Source organism: Labeo rohita, chromosome 14 (genome assembly GCF_022985175.1).
Source record: "Labeo rohita strain BAU-BD-2019 chromosome 14, IGBB_LRoh.1.0, whole genome shotgun sequence".
NCBI classification, from domain to species: Eukaryota; Metazoa; Chordata; class Actinopteri; order Cypriniformes; family Cyprinidae; genus Labeo; species Labeo rohita.
Window position 1 is genome coordinate 20,915,859 of NC_066882.1, and position 18,108 is coordinate 20,933,966.

The 18,108-nt window shown below is 37.4% G+C and overlaps 1 protein-coding gene and 1 long non-coding RNA gene across 2 annotated transcripts in view; both read left to right on the plus strand.

The window, feature by feature from the left end:
- Positions 1 to 15,550, plus strand: part of adam19b (ADAM metallopeptidase domain 19b) — a 39,826-nt gene extending 24,276 nt beyond the window's left edge. The window contains exons 10-23 of the mRNA XM_051127853.1: positions 1,268 to 1,352; positions 1,437 to 1,576; positions 1,687 to 1,864; positions 1,972 to 2,061; positions 3,851 to 4,046; positions 4,555 to 4,660; positions 5,239 to 5,446; positions 5,867 to 5,944; positions 9,000 to 9,108; positions 9,206 to 9,344; positions 9,452 to 9,539; positions 10,412 to 10,636; positions 14,461 to 14,555; positions 14,646 to 15,550. Coding sequence (XP_050983810.1) covers positions 1,268 to 1,352; positions 1,437 to 1,576; positions 1,687 to 1,864; positions 1,972 to 2,061; positions 3,851 to 4,046; positions 4,555 to 4,660; positions 5,239 to 5,446; positions 5,867 to 5,944; positions 9,000 to 9,108; positions 9,206 to 9,344; positions 9,452 to 9,539; positions 10,412 to 10,636; positions 14,461 to 14,555; positions 14,646 to 14,676 — 1,768 coding nt within the window. The 3' untranslated portion in view covers positions 14,677 to 15,550. The remainder of the gene's footprint in view (positions 1 to 1,267; positions 1,353 to 1,436; positions 1,577 to 1,686; positions 1,865 to 1,971; positions 2,062 to 3,850; positions 4,047 to 4,554; positions 4,661 to 5,238; positions 5,447 to 5,866; positions 5,945 to 8,999; positions 9,109 to 9,205; positions 9,345 to 9,451; positions 9,540 to 10,411; positions 10,637 to 14,460; positions 14,556 to 14,645) is intronic.
- Positions 15,551 to 16,822: 1,272 nt separating this feature from the next.
- LOC127176393 (uncharacterized) lies at positions 16,823 to 17,853 on the plus strand. The gene is made up of 3 exons (XR_007829089.1): positions 16,823 to 17,044; positions 17,570 to 17,671; positions 17,806 to 17,853. It is a non-coding gene; the product is annotated as an uncharacterized LOC127176393 (long non-coding RNA).
- Positions 17,854 to 18,108: the final 255 nt, after the last annotated feature.

Sequence of the window (18,108 nt, forward strand, 5' to 3'; positions counted from 1 at the left end):
ACATTGTTTCTCTTTTTGCCCTTTGAACGAAAATTACAACCAAAAGCCACACGATGTGGCATTGTATCAATACATTATTTTCCGAGTTGTGTTGTGGTTAAAATAGCAACAGGTAGCGCCAGTAGCTCACTGAGTGCAACTATTTCACATCATCGAAATAAAGGTGCCACCCACAGTCCAAAACGTATTAAACAATGTGGATTTTTTTAAATAATATAAATCTTTCGTTGTTTTTGTTTTTTTTTACTATATATTTCATTAAGAGACATATTTACGTAATATTACATCATACAAGTGAACTATTCCTTAAAAATCTGTTTCTAGGGCTGCCCCCTAATACTGACATAACCGTTAGTCAACGAGAATAGGCTTGGTTGACCCAAATTTTATTAGTCGCTTGGTCGGAGAGAAGAAAAAAAATCCACAGGAAGTGGCGAAGTCACGCAGTCTATGATGGACAGATCATTAATGGCTGGTCTATGTGGTAATACAGTACATTGGGCAGGATATCCAAATGCTTACCATTCATCGATGTCAAATATGGCTTATCATCTAAAATATGCAAGTGCTAGCAACCTTACGTGGCCGCTTAATCTAACATTAACCAAAAAATGTGCAGAAGGGTGGAAGCTGAATAATAGTGCGCTTACTGCATGACAGATGGGGGCACCAGTCTGATCACTTGCTCTTAAAATACTCCATCATTTTTGGTCATACAGATAAGAGTAATACATCTTTTGAATCTGTAAAAACTCAATATTTATTTGTGTGCACTCAGAATAACAACAAAACATTGTGCTTTTGTAAAATAATGAAAGCGGTCTCTGTGAACTTGTGAACTCGAAACTCGGTATTCTTGCCTTACAGACATGACAAAATATATCTACAGAGAGGCGAAATGTCTACTTTTAAATGAACCAATTCAAATAGAAAACAATTATTCTCAGATTATGTAATTTGTATAAAACATGCATACAGGCGCATCACTACTGCGGAGATGACGAGTCAGTGTTGCCGACTTCATCTCTTAAGCCGAAAACAAAAAAAAGCACTAGTTTATCAATAAATTATTATTAAGTTAATGCAACATCCTTACTGTTTTTCCCTGACACATTCATTAGTCGACTAATGCTTACCAGAAAAATCTTTAGTCGAGGGCACGTAGTCGAGCCTACGTTTTCCAGTTCAGCTAGTCAGTGTATAGGTTTGATTTGGTTCTTCCATGGTTTTATTGGTTTTTCAACAATTGTTTTTGTTGTGTTTGTAGGGGTGTTCCTTTTCAGGGCACGATCATTGGTCTGGCTCCCCTCAAAGCCATGTGTTCTCAATACCAATCTGGTGGAGTCAATTCGGTAAATTGACCTACAGCATTATTCCATTGAGTTTTTATAGCCGTGTGGACTCAATTTTTGTTTCGACTGCCTGTCTTTCTGTAGGACCACTCCAAGAATGCTGTGGGGGTCGCTGCCACCATGGCTCATGAGATGGGGCATAACTTTGGTATGAACCACGACACTCCAGGCTGCTGTCTCGCTCTGCCCGAGGATGGAGGCTGCATCATGGCTGCTGCCACAGGGTGAGAACCAAAGAAAAATATATTATACTTTAGTAAATGATGACAGAATTTCCATTTTTGGTGAACTGTCACTGTAAAGTCAACTCGATCTAAAAGTCCATGTTCTTCAGGGATCCGTTCCCTCGTGTCTTCAACCAATGCAATCAGAAAGAGCTGAAGCACTACCTGAGCTCCGGTGGAGGGAAGTGTTTGTTCAACCTTCCCAATACCAGGGTCATGTACGGGGGCCAGCGCTGTGGAAACGGATACCTGGAGGAAGGAGAGGAGTGTGATTGTGGGGAAGTGGAGGTCAGGAGAGAGTTTCATTGCTTCCTCTGTCTCGTTTTCTCCCACACTGTGATTGCGATTGATCTTTCACTCTCACATTTTCCGTTTCTGTTTCCTTCACTACAAAGGAGTGCTCGAGTCCATGTTGTAATGCCAACAACTGCACGCTGAAGATCGGTGCGGAGTGCGCACATGGAGTTTGCTGTCATGAGTGCAAGGTGAATCCCTGCCAGACTCATCTCACGCTCTCTCTACACCCTTTCCTGTAGTTCAGCATCAGAAAAACAGAAATTAAATTAAATTGAGGATTTTCTGAATGTGATTTTTAAAGGGGACATTGGATGCAAAATTTGCTTTTACATGGTGTTTGCACATAAATGTGTCTTAGCAGTGTGTGCACACAACCAGCCTACAATTCTAAAAATCCATTCACTCCTTTTTTTTAATCCCCCAAAAACATAAACGATCTCAATTATCAAGCTGTTTTGATTTTCTGAGCAGCATAATGTCATACTGCTCAGGCCCTGTGCACGACTGCTGATTAGCATATTCCGTATTAGCATATTGTTGTATACTGTCTGCCATTTTCTCTGTGCTTGAGCAGCTGTAGCGACAACAATGTCTCGTAAGCAACGCAGGGGTTTGTAGTTGGATGTAAAAGTGAACATAAGAGTCTTCATTTTCTCCCGACATCAGAGCCACTGAGGACGCAGTGAATTAGTTTTGTTTTTGATGCCAAAAAATGCTCCAAAAAATGGAAGAGAGGGACAGGATGAGCACTGGCTCATTAGCATTTAAAGAGACATGAACCGAAATGGCTTGCTGTGAACAGAACCGTTTTTGACAAGGTAAAAAGGGTGTTGTTTTACATGATCATTGAAGAATTTTAACCAAAGTATTTTGCAGACATTTCTTGAAGCCCCTAAAGAATCATACCAACTTGTGGAAGATGGGCATCCGATAACCCCTTGAAGTGTATAATTAAATAAGTAAATAAGCAAACAAACAAACAAAAAAGGATTTTTAGTGTGAATTTAAAGTTTTGGTGGCTTTAAATGGTATGAATGAATGAATAAGCAAACAAATAAACAGAAATTATTTTTGTGTAACTTTTTCAATTTCATTTTTTAATAATTTTGAAGTGTTGCTTTATATGGTGAGTAAAAATAAATAAATACATTTGATTTTGTGATGAGTTTAATTTAATAAGTAAATAAATAAGCAAACAAACCAACTAACAAATAAGGGATTTGGTGACTTAACAAATAAGGGCTTTGGTGACTTAAAATGGTAAGAAAAAAGAAAGAAAGTTTTAAAAGCTATAAAAGTTCATAGTATTTTTAAGTAATACTTATTCTTAATTATTATATCAACTAATACAACAAAGCTTTTATACTCAGGATTTGATATCTGCAAAATGTTTTGCCCTTAACATTTTAAATAATAATAGTATTATTTAAAATGTAGTCAGGCATTTTAGGTACTAACAATTGACTAACAGTTAGTTGACGAGAAGAGGCTTGGTCGGCTAAAATTTTATTAGTCACTTAGCCGCAGAAAAAACTATTCCACAGGAAGTACTGAAGTCATACACTCCATGACGGACAGAATGTTAACTGCTGGTCTATGTGGTAAAACAGTATATTGGGCAGAACATCCAAATGCTCAATAAATAATTGAAAAGTTATTGCAGTCTCCTTGCTGTTCTTCCCATTATATCTGCCAGTGCACTGTGGCAAGCTTTTTTTGTGTGTGCTTGGGCACTTATTAGGCTATGTAGGCAATTAAATGCTCATTATTATGATTTACATTGTTTATTGGACATACGACTAATAGTCGACTAATCTTTAAAATGAACGACTACTAGTTGACCAGAAAAATCTTTAGTTGAGGGCAACCCTAATTTTAGGGTATTCTTGCTCTCAAATGTCCATTGTTGTGTAGTTCTCTGACTCTGTTGTAAATGAATACAGTTTAATCTGTTTGTTTTCTCACACTCCTGACCAGCTGAAGAGTCCAGGAGTGCTGTGCCGTCCACCTTCAGGTTCGTGTGACCTGCCTGAGTACTGTGATGGGAAATCAGAGTCCTGCCCTGCTAACTTTTACCTGCTGGATGGCAGCAGTTGTGCGGGTGGCAGTGCCTACTGTTACACAGGAATCTGTCTGACACTGGAGCAGCAGTGCCTCTCTCTGTGGGGCAAAGGTCTGTGTCTACTAATGTCCGCTAAAAGTCCTTAAGTTTAAAAGTAACACCATTAAACCAAGCAACCAATATTCAGTCACGGCCTCCACAAAAATAGCAGCACAACATTGGTGACAGTAACTGAAGCAGCAAATCAGTATTTTATAAAAATGTGACTTTTTTAAATAAATAATCAAGTGACACTGTAGACTGGAGTAATGATGCTGAAAATTCAGCTTTGCATCACAAGAATAAATTACACTTTATTTTATTTTCTATTTTCCCAAAGGGAATCCATGTGGCAGTGTACTTTAGTTTACTGTACAGCAAATACTGTGCTTGGCTGTGATCTTAGTATCTGAATGTAAGGCCATCTGCTCTTCTCCGTAGCTATCAGTGAACGCATTTGAGTCCAGCTGAGTTATACTAGATTATAACATTCACATAACCATTAACTTGAGACATGAGTTAATGTGTTTGTTCTGTTCTAATTCTGCTATTAAGCTAATTTTCTGTCTCTGTGTCTTAGATGCCCATCCTGCTCCTGATCTTTGCTTTACTGAGGTAAATAAAGCAGGTGATCTCTTTGGAAACTGTGGCAGTTTCAGGGGTACATACAGGAAATGCACTGAAAGGTGAGATACTTTTTTTTAGAATTACACTAACAGTCAAAAGCTTGGAATAATTTTTAATGTTCTCTTATGCTCACCAAGGCTGCATTTATTTGATCAAAAACTCTGGAAAATCAGTAATATTTTGAAATATTATTACAATTTCAAAAACCTGTAATATATTTTAAAATGCAATTTATTTCTGTGATACAAAGCTGAATTTTCAGCATCATTCCTCCAGTCTACAGAGTCACATGAGCCTTTTGAAATCATTCTAATATTTGGTTCTCATAGTATCAATGTTGAAAACATTTAAAGTTTTTGCTGCTTAATATTTTTGTTAAAACTGTGATATACCAATCAAACGTTTGTGGTAAGAGAGAAATTGAAAATGCATAAAAAAAAAGAAATTAAGGACACATTAAATGCTGTTCGTTTAAACATTCTATTTATCAAAAAGTCTTGAAATATATATTAAGCCTCAAAAGCTGTATTCACATCAACACTGATAAAAAGCACTACTATTAATATTTAAGCACCAAATAAGCAAATGATTTCTTGAAGATCATGTAACACTAAAGCACTATTGGTCCTCTGTTTAGGAATGCTAAATGTGGGAAAATTCAGTGCCAGAGTGCTGCCAGCAAGCCTTTAGAGTCCAATGCTGTCGCCATAGACACCAACGTGTTGTTTGGTCAACAAAAGATCCTGTGCAGAGGCACACATGTGCACCAGCGCGGTAATGTGGACCAGAGTGACACCCTAGACCCGGGCCTGGTTCAGACAGGGACCAAATGTGGGGAGAATGCGGTAGGTACTGATAGACTGAATAGATCTAATAACAGATTGATTTAAAGGGATAGTTCACCCAAAAACAAACATTCTGTCATTAATTACTCACCCTCATGTCATTCCAAACCCATAAGATGTTTGTTCATCTTCTGAACATAAATTAAGATATTTTTGATGAAATCTGAGAGCTTTCTGACCTTGCATTGACTGCAACTGACACATTCAGGGCTCAGAAAGATAGTAAGGACATTGTTAAAATAAAATGTTAAAATATCCTAATTTGTGTTCCCAAGATGAATGAAGGTCTTACAGGCTTGGAACAAAATGAGGGGGAGTAAATAATGACAGAATTTTCTAACCCTTTTTGGGTGAACTGTCCCTTTAAGTGTATTGAGAATATATTTCATCAACGTTTTGCTTCATTTTCTATCTGAACAGATCTGTTTTGAAGGGGAATGTCGCAATGTGTCTTTCCTTCAAGCCGATGAATGCAGTGCCAAATGTCATGGTCATGGTGTAAGTCCATATTGCTTATTTTCTACATAGAGCTGAGTCAACTTGATTGCACATACATGGTCATCTTATAGCTACCGCGCTGAAGCATTTCCTGTTTACATCATTTCCTGTTTACATCATTTCCTCTAACAGTAAATACCATCTATAACCATCAGTGGAAAAAATCCCTCACTATTCTCCCTCACTATTAGTTATGCAGGTTAATATTTATAAATACACTGACCAAAATTATAAACGCAACACTTTTGTTTTTGCCCCCATTTTTCAAACACTGAACTCAAAGATCAAAGACTTTTTCTATATACACAAAAGGCCTATTTCTCTCAAATATTGTTCACAAATCTGCCTAAATCTGTGTTAGCGAGCACTTCTCCTTCGCCGAGATAATCCATCCACCTCACAGGTGTGGCATATCAAGATGCTGATTAGACAGCATGATTATTGCACAGGTGTGCCTTAGGCTGGCCACAATAAAAGGCCACTCTAAAACGTGCAGTTTTATCACACAGCACAATGCCACAGATGTTGCAAGTTTTGAGGGAACGTGCAATTGGCATGCTGACTGCAGGAATGTCCACCAGAGCTGTTGCCTGTGAATTAAATGTTCATTTCTCTACCATAAGCCGTCTCCAAAGGCGTTTCAGAGAATTTGGCAGTACAACCGCAGACCATGTGTAATCACACCAGCCCAGGACCTCCACATCCAGCATCTTCACCTCCAAGATCATCTGAGACCAGCCACCCGGACAGCTGCTGCAACAATCGGTTTGCATAACCAAAGAATTTCTGCACAAACTGTCAGAAACCATCTCAGGGAAGCTCATCTGCATCCTCGTCATCCTCATCAGGGTCTCGATCTGACTGCAGTTCGTCGTCGTAACCGACTTGAGTGGGCAAATGCTCACATTCCATGGCATCTGGCACTTTGGAGAGATGTACTCTTCACGGATGAATCCTGGTTTTCACTGTACAGGGCAGATGGCAGACAGCATGTATGGCATTGTGTGGGTGAGCGGTTTGCTGATGTCAGCGTTGTGGATCGAGTGGCCCATGGTGGCGGTGGCATTATAGTATGGGCAGGCGACGTTATGGACAATGAACACAGGTGCATTTTATTGATGGCATGCACAGAGATACCGTGACAAGATCCTGAGGCCCATTGTTGTGCCATTCATCATCGACCATCACCTCATGTTGCAGATTGATAATGCACGGCCCCATGTTGCAAGGATCTGTACACAATTCCTGGAAGCTGAAAACATCCCAGTTTTTGCATGGCCAGCATACTCACCGTACAGTCACCCATTGAGCAAGTTTGAGATGCTCTGGATCGGCGTATATGACAGCGTGTTTCAGTTCCTGCCAATATACAGCAACTTCGCACAGCCATTGAAGAGGAGTGGACCAGCATTCCACAGGTCACAATCAACAAACTGATCAACTCTATGTGAAGGAGATGTGTTGCACTGCGTGAGGCAAATGGTGGTCACACCAGATACTGACTGGCTTTTCGGAAAAGTGTTGCGTTTATTATGTTTATCTATATCAAGTGATGAGTTCTTTTGAGGATATGAGGAAATCTGTGTATTTTTGTATGTGCTAAATTTACAGCAGGCTTCAGTAGTGTAATCAGTTCCACTGAATGCAGGTTACTATTATGTTACTTTATACGGCAGTGTGTTTTACACTACAGAATTAATATTGTTGTGGGAAAGATACAAAGAAATAGTTCAAGGAAACTTTGTCATCATTTACTTTTCAAAGAATATTTCTGAATACTTTTTAAAGTAGCTTTTTCCCATGGTATCTGTCGAGAAAAAAAATCTAGGGCTGTCAGTTTAACACATTAATTGGTTATGAAAAATAACGCAATTAAAATATTTTAGCGCAGTGACCCCACCCCCAGACCTGTACGTCATCTTATATTTCATACAGTTAACTCCATAAATGCAGTTATGCCCTAAAATTCAAGATATTGGTGCAAAAAAATGCACCTGTATGTGTTTTGTCTCATAATTATATATATTATGTATTACATGATATCAGGCGGGCAGCAAGAGCAATGATTAGTACTGATTTTGTCCCGATCTATCACAAGCGTGATAGATCAGACGTGATTTTATACAACAGTTCAGTAAATAAGAAGTTGATATTTTGTTGTATTTTAAACATTAAATTATGTTTTGCTCAATTTTGCAGAGAAAATATTACCTTTGAAGCCATAGCAGAATTGTTGCACGTCTCCGACCAACACAGTGGTGTTTAGTTTCTGAATGAATCTGCATTTTGAACAAATTGTGATTCAATGAATCAGTGATTCAAAGGTCCATTCATAAAGAAATCCATTTACTTCATTCCTGAATGAATAGTTTCAAACAAATTTAAATGAATCGAATGAGTGAATGACTCATAAAGGCATTTACCGCACCTGCTGGCAGTTTCTTATTTAGAGAATCATTTCATTAGAACAAAATAATATAACAATAATGAAAATAAAAACATTAAAGGGATCGTTCACCCCCAAAAAATTGTATTCCGTCATCATTTACTCACCCTCACATCGTTTCAAACCTTCATTTGTGGAACATAAAAGAGACTGATGTTAACAAGGCTGTTTTGGTTACCAATGACTTTCATTATATCAACAAAAAATATGAGATGTTTCTCAAATTATCTTCTTTTATGTTCCATAGTTTACATTTACGTTACACCTAAATGTTTGTGTAATATATTTTATGTTGAATCAAATAAAATATTTCTTTCTAAAGCTACAATTTGTAATATCTACTTGATACTTTCTCATTTAACACAAAATAATTTTTTTGTGGGTATTTTCAGAGTCAAATTTAATTAATTAATAATTAATTAATTAATTAATCAACACATCATGTCATTTTAAATTGACTGACAGCCCTAAAAAAAAAACATAACATAACATACATTTTGTGTTCTATATTGGTCCATATTTTAGTCTTTTCTTTTTAGGTTTTCATTTTTGATTGATCCATTCCTTTAAATTATTTTTTAAAAATGATTTTGTTTGTTTTTTCTTCAGCTTTGTAATAATAACCACAACTGTCATTGTAACTCGGGTTGGGCACCACCGTTTTGTGACACGTCTGGTCCTGGAGGAAGTTTGGACAGTGGGCCTGTGATCACACACAGTACGTCAACAGACGCTTAAAAATTAATATTTCATTGAATGTTATCTTAAATTTGCTCTTTTGTTGATGTGTTTTATTCTTGTCTTTTGTTGTGCAGACCTTTATCTTGTCCTGGTTCTTCTGATCCTGTTTTTCCTTCTGGGAATGGTTATCATTGGTGTCTGTTGGTGCCACTGCAAACAGAAGCTCTTTTCCACCAAAAGTCCCACCCTTCCAGTTACCCAAATATGCATCAAGTAATCGCCTAAATTCTTAACTGTGAAATGCAAACACGTGCATCCAGTGATATTCATGCATTTGGCACTTCTTGCATTTGAAAATGTGTTATTTCTCTTCTTGTCAGTGTTCCAGACACCCCTGAGACTAAAAGTCACACGACGGGTCACACCAACCCAGTGTTCCAGCCAAAGAAATCTCATGCAGATGAACAGGTGTGAAGTTGTTTTGTTGTCAGCGTGGGTTCGCAGCATATCCATCCAAAAGCACAGTTTTGTGCATCGTTGGCTTTGTTCCGACAGCAAACAAAAATGTTCTGTATGTAACTCAAATCCATTTAGTCGTTTGTTGTTCAAACAGGAAGAAACCACATGGAACCAGATCTAAATCTATCCAAATCAGTACTGTTATTAAATAAAACTATTTTTTTTTTTCAAAACACTGAAAATATAACAGCCAATTAAAAAAATTAATAAATACTACAACAGACTATGAATAATACTATACACTGATTCATATATTTTTAAATCCATTTAAATCTGGTTTACACTTCAGTCTGAACAGGCCGGTTACATTTCAAGTAGCTTTTTTAAATAATTTTGGACACAACATAAAATCAAACAGAGCTTACGGGGGGAAAAAATGCACCAGATACTTGAAATATAAGAGCAAAGATACCCAAGAGAATCAATTTCAGGGTTTGACTCTCGACCCATTATAAAAATGCAAATTGACATGAGCAGAGAGAAAAAAAAATCCTTTTTCCATCTTTCCACAATGACAGCCACTCTTATGTCTCGTGGCATTCATTCATTACTATAGCAACTGATGTTCAACTACCGACTATCAACTACACTGTCTAAACAAACAGCTCTGATTTGATTGCTTGCAAAATGACAGTGTGGACAATCAGTCCTAAAGATTGGTTATGGAGAAGCCATTTGAACTGGTGCAGCCATTGTCACTGAAAATGACCCACATTCCACCATCCTAAAAATCCATGTGAAATGTATTCATTGATGGCGGTTGAAACTGGTGATTTGGAAAATTGATTTTGCATACAAACAACTTTTTTTTTTTCATTCAGGCCAGTCCTCGAGCGAGTCCTACGGGTCCTCCTCGATCCAGACATTCTGTGGTTCGGCCCACTGTGAAACCACCTCCAATTCCAGCCTATGCTGCACACAAGCAGAGTTTACAGCATTCAGAGCTGTCCCAGCCGTCTCCATCAGCAACCCCCAAAACAAGACCGCTACCACCCACCAGACCCCCTCCACCCTGTCCCATGACCAAACCCTCTCAGCCTGCAGAGGTGAGTGTCCTCCCAGGCAAATGCACTGCTTAACAATTAGACTATTTGCATAATTATAATGGATTGACTTCGATATTTGATGTGCTAAGCAAGTTGTTTTATCAGCAAAATGTTCCGTAAAGTCTTGAGTCAGTCAACCCTACAAAGGATTCATTCATTTAAAGAATTAGTTCACTTTCAGAACAAAAATTTACAGAGAAATTTACTCACCCCCTTGTCATCCAAGATGTTCATGTGCCTGCTAGTTTAAATGTTCAAAATGCAGTTTAAATGCAGCTATAAAGGCCTCTAAATGATCCCAGCCGATGAAGAAGGGTCTTATCTAGTGAACAATTAGTTATTTTCTAAAAAAAAATACTTTTTAACTTCAAATGCTCGTCTTGTCTAGCTCTGCAATGCGCATGGGTTGTCTCCTACAACTTCAAAATCATTCTACATTGCTGCAGAAGTACCGACCCAGTATTTACAAGGTGAACCTGCAAAAAGGTCAAACGGCCTTTACAAAAAAAGGTAAAACAGCGATGTAGGACAATTTTGAAGTAGGAGGGGAAAATTTGATGTTTATCGACATACCCTAACTCTCTTGAATGGAACTGCACAGAGTTGGCATCGCAGAGCTAGACAAGACGAGCATTTGAGATTAAAAACTATATAAAGTGTACATTTTTTAAGAAAATAAGTCCCTTCTTCCTCTGGGATTATTTAGAGCCCTTTAAAGCTGCATTTAAACTGCATTTTGGAAGTTCACATGTGGGGGCACCATTGAAGTCCACTAGATGGAGAAAAATCCTAATTTTCTATAAAAACATAATTTCTTTACGACTGAAGAAAGAAAGACATGAACATCTTGGATGACAAGAGGGTTAATTATTTGTACATTTTTGTTTTGGAAAGAAATAATTCTTTAATGGAGTGGAAACCTTGTTAAGAATATTGGTTAAATACTAATGTACCAAAAATAAGAACCACACAAGGGAAATGTTATTCATTTTTCAGTTCACCCAAAAATGTAAATTCTGTCATTAATTACTCACCCTCGTGTTGTTTCAAACTTGCAAAACCTTTGTTCATCTTCGGAACTCAAATTAAGATATTTTTGATTAAATCTAAGAGCTTTCTGACCCTGTATAGACAGCAGTGCAACTGACATGTTCAAGGCCAAGAAAGGTAGTAAAGACATTGTTAAAATAGTCCAATGCGACATCAGTGGTTCAACTGTAATGTTACGAAGCTATGAGAATACTTTTTGTGTGCAAAGAAAACAAAAAATTACAACTTTATTCAACAATTTCCTGTTGTGTGTGGTAATGCTGACACAGGGCGGTGTTCTGACATAGAACCAAGATACACTGCACCTTGTTTACAAGCAGAAAAAAACATGCTGTACATAAAACAGTCTTCGTAAACATATCTAAAGATTTCGACAGAGAGAATGACTTGAAATTTTTAGCGCAGCCTTACTTATTTGTAGTGTTGGGTTCGAGTCCACCTAAGTCGAGTCCGAGTCGAGTCCGAGTCCAAAATGGGCCGAGTCAGACTCAAGGGCCGATTCCGAGTCCCAAAAGGGCCGAGTCCCAAAGGGCCGAGTCCGAGTCGAGCCCAAGGAAACACTACTGTTTGTCAGTATCTTAACATTGTTTTAACCCAGGGGTGCCCAAACTCGGTCCTGGATGGAGGTATCCTACAGATTTTAGCTCCAGCCCCAATTAAACACACCTGAACCAGCTAATCAAGCTCTTACTAGGCATACTAGAAACCCCCTGGCAGGTGTGTTGAGGCAAGTTGGAGCTAAACCAAGGACCAGGACCGAGTTTGGGCACCCCTGTTTTTAACCTTTACAAGTAGAAAAACGCAATGTCAGTTGAAATGTAAGAAAGGCAAACCTCTAGCGGATCTTGCCATTTTGATTTTTGATTTCACAACATCTGCTTAGCAAACTTAAAGTCAAGTAACAGAAGTTATGGCTGATCTATGTAATGTGACACATTTTAGAGTGAAACAGTTTTTAGAATGTAAAAAATTATAGAGCGGGACTTGGCTTTATTCATCGATGTAGTAAATGTATAAATTCAAGGGTGGGGGTAAAGGAGTAGGTATCTTGGTGAATGGGACCTTAAGAGCAGAAAATGCACCTCTTTTATTTCTGATTGTGGCTGTGTGTGTTTTGGGCTGTATATGACTTTTTTTCTTGAATGAAAATGAGGCTGTGAGGGATAAACCTAGTCTTTACAATGGCACACACTGTGTATAAAGCCCTACATATACTTTCCATAAGTCACAGCAAACTCACACTGTTTTATTTTTGAATGCATTTATAGTTACATGAATTACAATAAATTACATTATATAAGGAATAGTTGATGATGGGCCATTTAATTATTAGAAAATCATGCACACCCAAGGTGGTTTTGGACCCATAAAAACTCTTGCTGCAAAGATGTTAGTTAGTTAGTTAGGTGTTTAGGTAGGTCTATATAAAGGCTACTACAGAAATAGACTACAGACATTTCATGAAGTAATAAATGTTAAAATAAAACACTGCAAAATCTTCACTGTATACATTAAAGATAATTCTTATTACAGTTAATAAGTGATTCAGTCAAGAACAGTGAGTGATTTTCTCTTTTTTCTTTTGTTGTTTGATTATTGTTTGACGCGATCGGCGGCTGCAGGTTACGCTGCTGTCGCTTTAAGATCTGACACACATTTCAAACATTTTGACGCATCAGCAAAACCGACTTCATTTACATTAATAATCTCTAAGGCAAACATGTCTCTGGACTCGGTCCAGAGTCAAGTCCGGAGTAAAAATGCATCTGAGTCCGTGACAAGTCCGAGTCGCCTAAAAATTGTACTCGAGACCAGACTTGAGTCCGAGTACGAGTCCAAGTACCCCAACTTTACTTATTTGTACCACAATATACAGACGATGAGCTAAGAGAAATGGGCGTTCTACGTCAGAACGCCATCTCCTGTGTCGCGGTACTCTTGTGAATGTGCGGACGAAGACTGACAGAGAAGAGAAGAAATGTTTGAATAAAGTTGTTATTTTTGTATTCTCGTAGCTTTATAAAATTGCGGTTGAACCACTGATGTCACATGGACTATTTTAACAATGTCCTTGCTACCTTTCTGGGCCTTAAACGTGGTAGTTTAGATACTCAATTTGTGTTCCGAAGAAGAACGAAGGTCCTATGGGTTTGGAATGACATGAGGGTGAGTAATTAATGACAGAATTTTCATATTTGGGTAAACTATCCTTGGGGTTGACATGACAAAAGGTCAACATTTCAAAATAAAAGTCAGTTATTTCACAATTAAATTAAGTTCAGTTCACTCCTTTTCGTTTACTTAGGTGAATTGGTTCACTGTTTCTTTCACTGCTGTCTTCAAGAACCTTCAAGTCTATTCAAACGAGCGTTACACAAATCAGTTCATTTTGCAGTTTGAAGAGATTTCTTTTGACAGTTCAAACAAATAATGCTAGCCCATGAAAAAAACAGCTGACAAACCCACTAAAAAAAAAAAACAGAAAAAGCAGCAGATACCCATTTTACCTGCAAATCTTCTGCTCTACCCTCTTGGTCCTATCACTGGTTTTCTCTGTAACATCCAGTAAACTTCCAAACAATGTCCATATGACCCAGTATGTGGAAATGTGCAGGGCTTAACTTCCCACACCTTTCCACTGTTTAATGTATCCTTGTGGGCCTGCCATATGCTTACCAGAACAACATGTGACTTAATGTAGAGTTAATAAATGTGAGTTAATAAATTAATTGTTTACTTACTATGACTGCACATATTTGTTCCGTTTCATCCAGATGTTGCCTAAGAATGGCCCGCCAGTGTCATCAGCTGTGTTGCAGAAAGGGAAATCCAATCTGATGCCCCCTTCTGGGCACTTCCAAAACGTCAGGTAATCAGAAGGGATAAGTCATAGGCTGTGACATAGAACACAATTATTATTAATCATTAGTTGGTAATACTTAATATAATTGTGTTTTAGGTTCCAAAGGGAAGTTTCTGGAAAGAGCTGAGTCGATCAACTCTGCACCTTTAAGATGTCCTTAAGAGTGACCAATCAAACTGGCTCACTCAAAGTGATGCCCGCCTTATTGACTTGAACACAGAATGAAGGATACCTTCCAACTTTTTTCAGGGGGTGCAGTTTCACTACTCCTGTGCCATATGTTGCATTTGCTTTTTTATGTCTATTTATTACAGAGACCTCAGAGAAAAGAAAAACAAAAGAACTATGAACTATTGCATTATAATCCAAGAAAAGCATGGGTCATCTGAAAGAATATCTTGCACCGAGAATATGAAATGAATTTTTTTTTTTTTGCACGCAGTAGTGACATATTGTAAGTACATTATATACATAAAATGAACTGGAAAATGGGAGCAGATTTGTCTAGTCATGAACTAACTTGCACTGTCAGTCCAATTTAGTTTAGTACTATGGTTAATCTGTACTCAGGAAACAGCTCTGGAAAGGAATATATATATATATATAAAAATCAAGATTTTCATAGCAATAATAGTTCAAAAAGTCATATGAAGTGTATAGCACTGGGTTCTTTTTAGGTTAAATTCTGTGTAGTCATATACTATTTATAGTATGTACTGTATAAAGAGCTTAAAAACTGTTGTGAACAGTGTTTGCGATGATGCTGGACAAAAAAAAAAAAAAAAAAAGAGTTCAAATTATATATGGTGCTTTGATTTTGAATTCTTAAATGAGAGAAATATTCTAAAAACTACCTTTTTAGATAGTGCTTGATTAAATGTTCTGTTTAATACGGGCATTAACCCAGGGAATGTATTTAGGTTTAAATAACCTATAAACATGTGTATCTTAAGTTTTTTTGGTGTCAGTCAATTGGAAAAAAAGAAAAAAAAAAAAAACAATCTCTGGATTATTCATTATAAGTTCTCCTTGCATAATGTTTTGGAGAACTATGACCAATGTACTGATTTTCAGTTTTTTAATGTTGTAGTTAAATTGTTATTTATTCATAATGTTAAGTTTTAAAATGCAGCGGCGCCTTAAAATTGGGTTTACATCAGTGTTATTTTATTGATGATAATGTTTATCATGAAAATGTCTATGTATTGTGTATGTAAAGGTGGCTTGATATTGCAGACTGCAAAGGAAGTCAGAAAAAAGTCACTGTCATTTTATTCAGCTTAATTTTAGTTTCTTCATTAAAAATAAAAACGTTTGTCCTATGCAAAATGCTGTAATGCAGTGCCTTCCATGTGACGTCGGAAATAAATTTTCATTTTACCTGTAACTAATCTTCATCTTCATTTAATTAATCTCCATTTAATATTTAATCCAGCTACTTCCAACGTAAACCAGCGAAGACCACCCAACCAGCCTAGGCTGGTTTTAGCTGTTTTTTCAGCAGTGTAGAATGTTTATCTATTTCTCTGCATTTATGCTAAGTTACACGTTTGAATGGACTACTGGTTATATTTCTGTAATGTAGACTTTAATGTAAAATATTCTGATCACACACACAGATGCAAATTTGTGACCCTGGACCACAAAACCAGTATTAAGTCGCTGGGGAATATTTGTAGCAATAGCCAAAAATACATTGTATGGGTCAAAATGATTGATTTTCATTTTATGCCAAAAATCATTAGGATATTAAGTAAAGGTCATGTGCCATGAAGATATTTTGTAAAATTCCTACTGTAAATATATCAAAAATTAATTTTTGATTAGTAATATGCATTGTTAAGAACTTAATTTGGACGACTTTAAAGGCGATTCTCTCAATATTTTGATTTTTTTGCACCCTCAGATTCCAGGTATTCCAAATAGTTGTATATTAGCCAAATATTGTTCTATCATAGCAAACCATACATCAATGGAAAGCGTATTTATTCCACTTTCAGATGTTGTATAAATCTCAATTTGAGAAATTGACCCTTATGACTGGTTTTGTGGTCCAGGGTCACATTTGTTTGTGCTTGTTGTGTCAACGACCTACGTGCGTCACAACTTTTGACTTTATTTGTCTGTTATCATAAGACTAGACGTATCTAAATATAAAAAGGGTTGTTGACGCCGAAAAATATACATTTAAACGATCTTCTCGCGATTTCATTGGGCTTTGCTGGAGGTGTGTCGGAAGCCCACGCCCTCATATTGCTGCGGGGGGCTTTTATTATGAAACGTTGAACTTCCGGTCCGTCATTTTGGCACTACGTGTTGTTCTTGTTCTCGATTGGATACCCTTGCGCTCGTTTACAAAAACCGTATTTAACGACGCTTTTTCGGTATTTTCCGACTTCATCCGCATACCACCAACAAATATTTAATTTAACAAACATGGACCAAATGGAAGACCCCGCTGGATCGGATAATAAACGAGCTATAGAGCGGAAAAGGTAGGTTCTCTGTTGTAAACAACGGCCTGTTTACCAGCGCACGGAAGCTTCTAGTGTTTGGATTGCAGCCATTTAACTAACGTTACTAAAGAAACTGGATTAAATCCAATATATGGCTGTTAAATGTCAAGAGAGCTGGATTAACGTCATTAGAAGACATTATTATATTACTATCAGCTATTTAATGTTGCACATTAGCTGTTGGGAGCAGGTCTGTAATGTCACTGGACTAGTGTATTACGACCCTGAAGCTCCAGCATTACAGCTCTTATTTGTTATTATGTATTTTTTAAAGTACAGTACATCCGTTGAGGTCTTCATTTATCACTGTCAAGCGTTTCAGTTAATACCTTTTTTGTGATATCTAATCTTTGTTGTGTTGAACTAGCGCTAGCTGAATAGACATGCGTCATGTTGCTTTGCTGTATTGCTGTTACTATGATAACAGACCATGATAAACATTTCCTATGGGTGTTATGACGCACCACTGGCTTTATAAACAGCTGTTTTCTTTCCTTTTTATAGGAGTTGAAGATGCCAAAAGAGGACTTCAGAGAGGACAAGCTTTCAACATCAGCACCGTCCATCACTTTGTCCCTCCCCTCATCCCCTAAACACCCGGCACAGGTGAAAACACTGTTTCACAGCTATGTTTTGTAGTTATAGACTGTTAAAATACAAAATTGGATTTGTAACGTACAGTAGAACAATCTGCTACTAAAAGCAATTTACTGATAATTTATCTCTCTTTTCCCTGACAGGCACTGGTTTAGCCAGAGTCCTCACAACAATACTCTGTTTAAGTCCAGCTGTTTCATCAAGCATTCAATGGGAGGTAACGAAGGAGGTGGACGAGGAGGAGAGCGATGGAGCCTTTTCGGGGTGCGGCCCATCGTGCAGAAATCCCCCACTGACCCAGGATCAGAAACCAAGACACCTGGCAAGAACCTGTTATATGGCTATTACTTTAGCTTTTAAAGAGGCCTAATTATATCCTGAGATTTGATTGTTTGTTCCTTATGGAAAATTTGTTTTTCAACCAGATTTTTTATTTATTTAGTTCA